This window comes from Nothoprocta perdicaria, unplaced genomic scaffold (assembly GCF_003342845.1).
Source record: "Nothoprocta perdicaria isolate Ctin4 unplaced genomic scaffold, notPer1 scaffold_61, whole genome shotgun sequence".
NCBI classification, from domain to species: Eukaryota; Metazoa; Chordata; class Aves; order Tinamiformes; family Tinamidae; genus Nothoprocta; species Nothoprocta perdicaria.
This window is the reverse complement of record NW_020455877.1, coordinates 3,575,560-3,587,017: the sequence shown is the minus strand read 5'-3', so window position 1 is coordinate 3,587,017 and position 11,458 is coordinate 3,575,560. Positions and strand designations below refer to the sequence as shown.

Here is an 11,458-nt window from a genome sequence, read left to right as displayed (position 1 = left end):
GTCTTATCCTTGGCATTTCGCCGCCGGTGGAAAAGTTCCAGCAAGCGGCGCGGCTTCACGGCGGCTCGGCCGCAGCCGCCGCGCTCCGGAGAGGCACTTGCGGGAATTGCCCTCGTGGAAACCCGTTCTCCCCAGCGGCCGCCTCCGCGCCTCTCCCCGCTCCACCTCTTCTATAGGCTGTGGTTGCGTATATTAAAAAAAAAAAAAAAAAAAAAAAAAAAGAGAGAGAGAGAGAGTTAAAAAAAAGGCGTATGGAAGTGCTGAAAGAAAGTTTAAGGTTTGGGCTGTGCGGGGTGCCGGCGGCGCCCTCCGCCCTGGCTGCCCGCAGTGCTGCCGCCAGAAACAGGACATGGCAAGACCGATCGCAAGACCAGCACGCGCAGGGCCGAGGGCTGTTGGTTTCCTTTCTTGGTCAGAAGCAAAGTAGGGGCTTTTCTTTGCTTTTTCTCCACACTTGGGGATTCCTGGGTGTTCCCTCCTGTCCCCCCCAACTTCAGCATGGAGAAAAGACATAGCATACATTGAAAAAACAACTTACTGAAATCTGCTGGACCATTAAATACTCTCTAGCACAATTAAATAGCAGGAGAGAAGAGGAGGATTAGCAACACTTGCATTCTGCAGGATTTAAAACGCAAGTGGCAAGCTCACTGGAGAACATGCCCATTAGCTTTAAGGAGCTATAATTTGATTAACTCTAATTTTTGTGATGCTGAAATGCAATGAGGAATAATCTGAAATGAACAGTTCTGAAGTCTAAAAGCATCAATTCCCTCCCTTCACATGATAAACATGCCTTGCACCTCAGCACTGTTCTGGACTTTGCATGCATGCAGTCTTGCTCACACAGGCTAAATAGATTATTAATTGAGAAGGGTCTCATACACACTAAGAGCCATATTTGTGTACTCAAAGTCTATACATTCACTTAAAACTGGAGTGGATAAGAGTAGTGTGATGTTATCCTAGCCCATGGCAGCATGCATCAGGCTGTTTCCTGATGAGAAAAAAAACAACAGCTCTGGAGACAAATACCGTTTTGCAAGTGCCAGTGCTCAAGCATTTAATTTCATTTCGTGCAAACTGTAAACTTTTAAAACTCACAGAGAGCTTCTCCAAATTCAGAGCAAAGCAGGAATAATCCCTCTCTCCCAATAAACTGGGAAAGACAGGCAGTCCTGGCATTCAGCACCATATGGCTTGACTCAAGGGATCACAAACTGTAGCCTGTGGAACAGCTTCTTGTCGTGGTGGCGAAGCATCTGTCAGCCTTCAAGTAGTTACGCTTCCTGCCTTTGGAAGACGCAGACAGACTCCTAGCTTTCCAAATTGTTTTTCCTTCATTTTAAGGGTTAGCAAACAAATGTGATAACCAAGCCATTAGTCATTCCAAAGAGGATGGAGCAGATGAAACATCAGGGAGGACTTTTCACTAAACCATGAAGACCTATGCGCAAGGAGAAAGCGAGTGACGGGGATATAAGAAGGAGAGAATGTAAGCACATTGTGGCACTTCGTGCATTGAAGTGAAGTTTAGTCTCTGTGTTTCCCTGTAGCTGCTTCTCACAGTGACCAATAATTGCCACAGAGGAAAAAACAGGATTGGAAAGTTAGGAGAGAAGTAAACATTTTGAAATAAGAATCCTAATAAGAATTAAGATAAGAATTGTAATAAGAATTAGACATAGTAGAGGAACTGAGAACCACGACCTTGATAAGTCTCAAAAATATAAATAATAGCTGGATCCTGTATACCTCAAACAATCAATTATGTTTATGTTGGTGTTACACAAAGATAATGTATAACTAGTGCAGCTGAAGGAATGGCTGAGTCATACTTCAGAGCCACTGAAGTGCTGCAAAGGGAAGACAGCGTCCTGCTAACTAGAAGACTAGTCAGTCAACTGGGGAGACTGCAGAAACATGTTACCCAACTAGTCCTAGAAGGATTATTTCTGAAACTATGCAGTTTGATAGACATACAACCCCCTATTTTAAATGCGCCAACACCTTTTTCTTTAAGCAGTAATGCCTTTAAAATTATGATTAAACATTTAGGGTCCGGTCTTACAAATCCTTCTTCAATGGGACTATTTCCATGAATTAATCTTATTGAAGGATTACTTGTATGAGAGGATTTGCAGGCTTATATACTTAGTAATTAAAACTATTAGTGGAAGCGAGTTTATATTCTTTTGCATGCTAATGTTATAATAAATAAAGTAGCACTGATGTCTGCACAGACTTTTACATTTTGAAGAAAATATGATGAGTGATGGTAGTGTGATTTATCTTGAAAAAACGGGTAGTGGTCTCTTCCTTCCTTGTTTTATGCTCGATTTGAAGACAATTTAAATAGGATTAAGTTACTTACTAAGAAATAGGCTATAAAGAGAAGTCACACATTGAGCTGACTCAGAAGACTGCTGGTGGTATAGGCTGTCAGATGTATGGTTAAGGCACTTATCTTTAGCAACGAGTTATATGTACAATGTCTTAGAAACTTGAATATTAGGTCTTGGATCTCAGTTTGACTTTTTACACCTGAATGTGTATTGCTGATAGCTAACTGACCTTTCTAGGTAGTCGTATTCATAGAATATTTCTGTGACCTAAGTGGCAGTCTCTGTGTAAATTATTATGGATGTAGTCGTAAAAAAAAAAAAGAACTGAAGAGGGTAAGAATTGCCAGTTCCCATCTCATCCTGACAGGCTTAATTGGGAGTGTAAAATATGTATCTGATATATTTGTGTGAGCTTACTGGGAAATAGTAAGCTTTGATCTCTACTGTTTCCCTCCAAATTATGTAAGAAAAAGACTACTAGGCATTAGAAGACATTTGAAATTCCTGGTAGGCATTTGCTGCTTGTCAGATAGAGAGAATCTGTAGGAGCATTTCTGGCTGTTACATTGAGTAACAGACTAAAATCTTTTTTTCCCTTTTCTTTGGTTTTGATTCTGATTATGGGAGACCAGTTGGAGGAATGGGCTGGTTTTTATATGGCCTGTTTGGTGATTTCTTTGCCTGCTTGTACAGTGTGTCTGCAAGCTTTTATGCCAGTGCTCTATGGCAGTTGACTTTGTATTGTAGACTGAGGTCTCTACCCAGTCTGGTTCTCGATCTGATTCGGCTGCCAAACTGAAATGTAGGGCTGCCCCTCAGTGCAGAGCATTTGAGTTGTTCAGGTGCATGCAGTTTCTGCAAGCTAACAGTGCCATTCTCCAAGTTTTGTTTTGCAACTTAATGGTATGCTGGCTCATGTAATCGCCATATTGTACAAAAGTTAAGAGTTGGCAAGACACAGCCCTTGGCTTAGGGTGGGCAATGCTCAGTATGCGATATGTAAACACAACACCCATTTATTTGAAACAAGGCAGGAAAAATCTCTTTACGCAATTCCATTTGAGTGGTGTGGGAGCTGACAGATGAAAACGAAAGCATTTGCTGTCTCCCTGGTTTTTGGTATGCCAAAGCTGAGATTAGTCAGCCTTTAAACATACAGCTTTCCTGAGCACTTGTAGAAAAAGGAGATGGACCAATACAAGGTGAGTGGCAAGGGAAAGTGCTCCTCTTTATTTTGGTTGAATTTGGTTATTTGGGCTGTGTATTGAATCATATTTAAACTTGCAAAATTGATGTTAACAGATACTATTGATGCTGAATTAGCTGACTGCTGGGAGCAGATAAAATGTAGCTGTTTTCTGTTGAAAGATTTTAGTTTTTACCAAATATAAATAGTATCATAGATTTATTAGTATGATGATGAAAAATGAAAATACACTATAGTTGCAAACTACTCAGAGAAAGCAAAAATAGTGTTAAGTATTTTATTTGATTAAAACTAGTACCTGAGGTTAATGAAAGTAGATACGTTATTGGAGTTATTATTCCTATTGTATATCTAAATAAATAAGTTCAGGAGTTCAGATTGATGAACACATTACATCACAACAACACAGGAAATAAATTATCTTCTAATTTCCTGTTGTTACTCAATAATCACTGGGTGAAGGATTGACTGCTTTTTGTGTAAACAGTATTTAAACTATACAAGGTAGATAGATGGGATAACCATTTTAAATCTGATTAGTAATTTTCTGCTCTCTCTCTGTATATATTTATATTTGCACTATCTTTGCTTTGTGGAGCAGACTGATGGTTAAACAAAAGGCTATAATAGAAATATTGCCTTTTTGTAAGTGCCTCTGCATCAGGTTGAAAAGATATCACTACAAGTATTCCCCAAAGTAGACCCTTGCAGTTCTCACTGCTTGCACTGTGCTTTGGAGAACATGATTTTGAAAAGTGGGTAAGTCTGTAGCCTCTGGCTATTCCATCATCACTAGAAGCAATAGCAGAAGTGAGACAAAGTGGTGCAGGCTCAATGCAGGCTCCCTTGCAAAGGTTCAGTACTATCCGTGGAAAATGGACATGGACTTGGGAAGCTCCTGGAAGGATCTCTTAAGCAGATCCACTTCAGACTTACCTTCCATCCCTCTAGCCCTTCACTGCTCTTAAACAGAACTTGTAAGTATGAAGGAACTGCAGGATTTGATTATTTGTCTTTTGCTCCACTTTTGTTGCAAAACCTGTTGGCTGGAGAAGATCAGGTTCAGGAATGATCCAAGATCATGATCATGTTAAGCCAAGCCTCCTGAGCTACCTCCTTTTGCCTTTGGGATTTGGAGCCTGCATTATTCCCCATATGAATACCCCATTATTCATGGGGTATTTCTTAGTATTTCATTGAAGAGTTTCTAATCTGGCTGGGTATCTTGTTATTCCCCCTGCCCTCTTGGCTTCTCACTGATTTTGCACAGCAGGGGCAGAAAGTCAGAGGGGAGTGTGTGTGTCAGCAGCCCTGGGGCTGCACTGCAGACCTCATGCCAGACTGATGTTTACCAGAGCTTGTGGGTTTAGGGTAGGCTATGACAGGAAAGGGAACGTATAGTTTACAGTGATTATCTCAGGATTTGCAAGTCACATTGATCCAGTCCATCTAGAAAAGGCTAATCTCTAATAATTCACCTGAGCCTGGGTGCCTAGTGGTTAAATCACTCCAGTCTGTTTTGCTGAAGCTGTTCTGCTTTGTGTACGTAATTATTCATTGTGTCACATCAATGTAAACTTTGAGTCTAAAGAGTCAAATCTGCACTGGGTACGCAAAGGTTGAGATTTTAACTGTTTAGGGTAAAGTCAGACTTCAAGATTGGCTGAATGTCTGGGCTTATTTGTTGAGTCTTGAGTGTGATTGATATATGAAGTAGTAAGGAGGGGGGATTACTTGGCAACCACAAATCCTAATTCACAGTTTGCAAATTTTGGCAACCTCTGAACTTCCATTCAGAAAGATTTAGGAGTCTACAACTCAAAGTTTGAACACATCGGTCTGCCAGTCCCATCTATCTGTGTAACTTGATGTTTCAAAGTGTGACTATTGCATGTGACTGAAGCTAACTTCAGTGCAGTAGCGTTAGCTGTTTCAAACTTTCATCTAGTGACTTAAATGAGACATTCAGCTACTGCCTTTCTTCGTTCTGCTGCCATCAGCTCCAGGGACATCAACTCACTGAGTGTTAGGCCAGGTATAAGCTTGCCCTGGTTCTCTTCGCCATCTGTAGAAATAACTTAAAAAGGTTTTAGAAGTACCTCCAGTACTAAAGGTTTTGGAAGTACCTCTAGTTTGACTTGAGAAGTACCTTAAGTTATATAAGCAGCCTAGCCTGGATCCTTCTCTTGTGTGCAGAAGGATCCAAATTTTGCATTTGCTTTGACTGGAATACAGTCTGATACCTGGTACAGGCAAAGTTGCATGTTCTGAGAGGCTTCTATAGTGGCTCCCCTTCTAAACGAGGAACACTTTTTATCTTGCAAGTAATGAAAGTTGGCAAGGAATCCAAGTATCCAAGCCCAGTCTGCAGTTACGTATAGAGTGCAGAAACACTTTGTGCAAAAACAGCTGTATTGTATATATGAAGAATTTATTTGGATGTCAGCCTGTGTTTGTGCCCAAACCTACATGCAGTGAAAGTCCTAAGCATGGTCTGCAAGCTCTCTGCCACACAGAGTTGAAAGTCTCTACGTAGTGAGGGCACAGCTGAGCTGTGGGAATGCCCTGCTTGAAATGAGAAGAGCACATGATGAGAAGTGTGCTCCAGCTGCATGCATTTCCTTTATAGTAGAGACATAATCTGCGTGAGAATTGACATTATGCTTTATCATGAAAGAAGTAAGGGGAAGGATAAATGAGTATTTTACCACAGTAGAATTTCCTCAGTATAAAGCTTTATTTGAGTCCAGTACATGATATTTTTAAACTCTCTGCTGATACGATTCTTTGGGTATTTGCATTCTTTCTTGTGAAATTGAAAATTCAGTGTCAGGTAAAATTAATGACTCATTTTCTGAGGAAGAGCCTAATAATTTTCAACTATTTCTTTTTGAAAGGGGCTGTATGTTGATACCTGAAAGGTAAATACATTTTGTTTTAATTCAGAAGTATAATACTTTATTGTACAGTGTTCATTTGGTAGCAGCGACCAAAATACATCATTCATTCATGATTAGAGCATGATACATCATCTCTGGGTGGATTCTTAGGTTTATTTAGTAGCACGTGATCTCTAATTACTTAAAAGAAATGTTATTCTGGCAATTATAAGTCAGACCATAAAACTAAACTGTGCATGTCTTGACAGTCTGTTTCCCTTCAAAACAGAAAATGAACCCTGTGCAAATCATGCAATAATTTGCTATGTAACAATTCCTCCTGGTCAAAGAATGAACTTAATATGGCTGCAGTATGTACAGAAAGCTCATAGTATTGCACCGACATACAAGGTTCATTGTTACAAAACATGATTTTGAGAAGTGCCTGTAAATGTAGAGGCTTTAGGTGTAGATATTTGTTCCTCCATTTTATGATGATCAAAAAATTCTCTGGAATTCTCTGGTAGTTTATGGAGATGTCATAATTGTGTATTCAATGGAAGTAGAATATCAAGATACTGACTTCTATGGTGTAACTGCCATTGTGGACCAAAGTAAGACAGTGAGGAATCAGACATATGCATTTAATCTAATAACATGTTATATAAAATTTGAAATAATTAACTAAATGAAGTCTTAGAAATTTAAGGAGGTTGAATTTAAGCATGTTAATAGTTTATCAAAGAAAGTCTTAAGGTCCAAGTCTTAGAATCTTCTGCCTCCATTTGCTAGGTGTTAAATGAACTTTGCAAAATTTGTGTAGTTTACATTCAATGACAACTGTACAGTGCTGTTTATTATGTCTTTAAATTGCTATAGACCTGGCTTGCAGTTATTGCTTGAAATTAATCATGTTGGATTTTTTTTTTTTAACTACTTTGAGTCATACAGGAATAGGAACGTTAGTCAGCCAAATGAATTTAGGAAGCTTGTATAACTCTGCCTGGCACCCTCTTTCGTTTGGATTAAAAAATGTGTTCCTGAATAAACAGAGATTTCTAGTGGTTATTTTAAAAAGGAAAAATATCTCCAATATTCATGGTTGCTGTCTTTTTTTTTTTTTTTCCAAATAGCTATGGTTCTTCAATGTGTAGATTGCAGAACTCTTCCATTCTTCTAATAGTAAAAATTCTCACTACTTCATTTGAGACAAGTCTAAGTGCTTCAACTGTGTAGTGTATTCTTATTTTCAAGGAAAGATGAGCCTTATTTTTAAACAGTAAGTTTAAATACTGTCACTGAAGCTGCTTTGATCTTATGTGTTGTAATCCTTGACAAAGAATGTACCTTAGATCTTACCTGCCTGTCATTAAATCCTTTAAAAATTATGGCCATAATCTGTCTCAGTTTGTTTTCATGAATTTCTTCAATACTTATTCCTTTAATAGTGTAAAGCTGGACACTGAAAACCCTCTTCTCATGCTACTAAAATATCTAAGATATTTGCTGCTTTTTAGAATTACAGTAAGACTAGATTTACCATTGTCCAACTGGCTGGTGTCCATAATCCTCCATCATTTTCTTTTTTCTGATTCAGTTGCAGGAAGACATTTTTCTGTCATATTTGTTACCAAAATTTTTGGGTTTTTTTTGTCTCCATATCCAAAGATAAATCTGAAGATATTTCTTCATTTTTATGATTTCTCTCTCTCCTCATTCAGACAGAAAAGTCATTAACTTACTCCAACTATAGTACCTTGATTTCCCTGTTCACCTTTCCTGGCATCTGTTACATTTAGGTTAGGATCATCACTTTCAGCAATAAAGCATCCAAAATAGTTTTATTTTTGCATATTTCGATTCTAATATTTATTTCTCTTTAATATTTTATACATTTTGGAGTAATCTGTCCAGTGTTTTTTTTTTTTTAATTTCACATAATATTCTTAAGGCCCACATCAAATATGAATCCTCTTATAAACATCTATTTAGAGCATTTTGTTTTGCTCATAAAAATTAAAATCTCACAATTAGAATTAATCAACCATTTTGTGCAATATGTTTAATTCTATTATCACACTCATATTGTTTATGACTGTTTTGAAGTTCCCACTGAAATGCTGGTCTCCCAGTTCTAGAAGTAACAATACTTTTCATTCAGTAATAATTATTGCAGAATTTTCTTGTAATTTTTGAAGAGTCAGCTACTTACTAAGATCAAAGGGGAGTCTTTTATCATTAATTGTTGTTGCTTTGTGCTATATCTCATGTATAGCTTTGCTAAATGACCATTTTACAAATATCCAATTCAGTGTTTTCATTTGGTCCTTAAATCCACTGAAGTGAATTTATGGTCTTTATAAACCTTGCTTTCATCTCCTTCTCATCTTTTCTTTCTCTCTCTTTTTTTCTCTGAAAGAGGTTCTGGTAATCTACTGGTCATTAGCAAGTAATACCAGATTGTCTAGTTCTTTTGGCCATTTCACACCATAGTAGAATGCTGTTGACATTTACAAATGGCTTGTGACATATGTAAAGTTAATCCAATTATATATGACTGGTTTATTTCTGTTGAAACAAATCCTTCTTGCTCTGCATCCAAGAACATTATTTTGGTTAATGTTGGATTTCTACTTGCTATGAAGTGCTAATTATGATACCATGAAGTGCTTTTTAGCTTTTGTCACTACAATGGATTCTTCTTCTACCTCCTCTTCTTACCATGGACACTCCCAAAGAGTCAATCCATTTCTTATTTCACAGTAAATAGCACAATTCATACATTTAAAGCTAGAAAGATATTTTTTTTCCTGTACAATTCGACAAATACCACTATAGAAGATTTGCTGAGAAACTGTGTCACTCATGAAAATTCCTAACAAAAATTCTGTTGGAATTCTACAGTATGTGCATTGAAAACTATATACTGTGGGGAGATTTGTGCTTATCTTCTCAAAGACAGGGTGCATTTTCTTTAAGACCTCTTATGTAAGACAAGGAAATTTCATGATAGGCCAGACATATTCAAATGTCATTTTAATAACAGCAGAGCTGGGAAACTTAAGAGAACTACCTAAGTCATCTAGGAAGTCATATTATATAATGTATGTATTTTCATAATGAGTTTTTGTATCAGCACATCTGTAACAAGGATGTTGAAGTACATGTATCAAAGCAGTAGCTTCCTTACTGAAGACTGTGGTTGTCTCTGCTTGTCCCAGTGAATACTTCTGAGCAAATTCTCCTGTATCATAACAATTTGAAAAAAAAATCTTAAGGACAGAAAGCAATATGTACACATAAATGGTTAATTTATGATGTGGCAAAAACCTGAGGTAATGTGCTGTATGTGTCAGCAACCTCATGTAGTTCAATCTGGAAAAAGGGTTCACAGATTGATGGCAACATGTGCAGGCTACATAAATTACTCAGGTTAATTGAAACTAAAAGAGATTCTGAGGAACTTTGTAAAGGTTTATTCAAGATAAGGGAACAGATGGCATGATGGCAAGTGAAGTTCATTATACTGAAGTGCAAGGAGATGCATTTTGGAAGGAATATTTTCAACTAATTGTAGCTACATTAATAATGGTAGTTGTCTTTATTAGTAAAAAATTTGTAAGCTCTTTTTTAATGTAACTGTAGTAAGTAATGGAAAATAGGTGAAAACTATCTATATTGCATGTCCAATAGAACAAGTCAGCTAACATACTGAAGCGTAGCAGAAGCAGATTGAATTTTTTAAAAAAGTGTAATGATTTTATGGTGGTGATAGTCAATCGTCTGAAGAAGAATATTAGAAGAAATATTAGTCCTAAGATAAGCAAAAACTTTACAAGAAAACAACGAACATATGAAAATGGACTGAAAGCTGCGACAAGAAACTACAGAGAGGTCTAAGAAGAGAGACATACAAAAAGAAGTGGAGAGAATGGTTACTGGACATCACTGATCTTTTCTCAATACAACATAAGAGAAAGGAAGACTGAAAGTCAGAAGATGCAAAAGCAGACAATGCTATCTGCAAACACAATGTCAATATGGAAACCCAGTTGACACTAAATAGAACACAACTTCATATGCAAGTTAACAAATGGCAGAGACAGTAGAAAAAGTTGCTACTATCAAAAGGAGTAGTCCTAGTCTTCTTATCCGTCTACATCTCTTTTTGTCCTCCTCTCATTCCTCAGGGATTAGTTTGCTTTCTCTAAATTGAATTGGCTAGTCACTGTCTGTGAATTTACTGACATGCAGAGGGGTCAAATAAATACCAGAGTGAGGGGAGTTGCAGAAAAGGAGTCACTGAGAGGCCTCTTTCAGCAGCTCTGAGCTGTTAGATTGGTTCAAACTATCTCATTATCTCAGATGAAGAAAAAAAGGATTATATACGTATGTAGGCAAAAAGCTATACTTTGGTTTATATTCTGACCATGATAGCTTGTTCTTCTTTTAATTTGTACATTTAGAAATAAATTTCTCATAGGATCTGTGTATTTGTTTAATGTGAAAAATCAGTTTTCTTTCATATTTTTGTGTCCACCAAATGGATCTTGTTTGAGTCTGGCACTTTTTGCTTTCCAAATCTTCATTGCCTTAATTGCACAAGTCAAATTTGGCGTAATTATACACTCAGTTTCATATACAACCATCTGCCAAAACTACCATCTGTAACAATTCAGTATTTAATATTGAGATGAGGAAAAGACTTTTAAATGTATTTTAATTGAGCTCTGGTTATATATTAAAGCCATGGCAAATGAGACATGCATTTTTTTTAAATAGGGGCATGAGTTGCTAGAACTCCCCAAATTTTATGAAATGCAGACATGTCTACCTCTTTCAAAGACAGTGAAGTTTCCATGGAACAACATCCTTGAAAGACACCTTTATACAGCACATCAACATTAGTAGGAAAAATCACTTAAAAGCATCCTCCCCTTTTAGGAATGCACAAGAATCCAAAATATATGTGTTTCTGATGAGGTAATACATTACGTAGATTTTTATGCTGAAGGAAACATTTTGAA

The 11,458-nt window shown here is 37.2% G+C and overlaps 1 protein-coding gene across 1 annotated transcript in view; it reads left to right on the top strand.

Moving 5' to 3' along the window:
• Positions 1–251: 251 nt before the first annotated feature.
• KITLG (KIT ligand) overlaps positions 252–11,458 on the top strand; it is a 49,966-nt gene continuing 38,759 nt past the window's right edge. Inside the window, exons 1-2 of the mRNA XM_026049732.1 lie at positions 252–423; positions 6,959–7,045. Of these exons, the coding sequence (XP_025905517.1) occupies positions 252–423; positions 6,959–7,045 (259 nt within the window). The remainder of the gene's footprint in view (positions 424–6,958; positions 7,046–11,458) is intronic.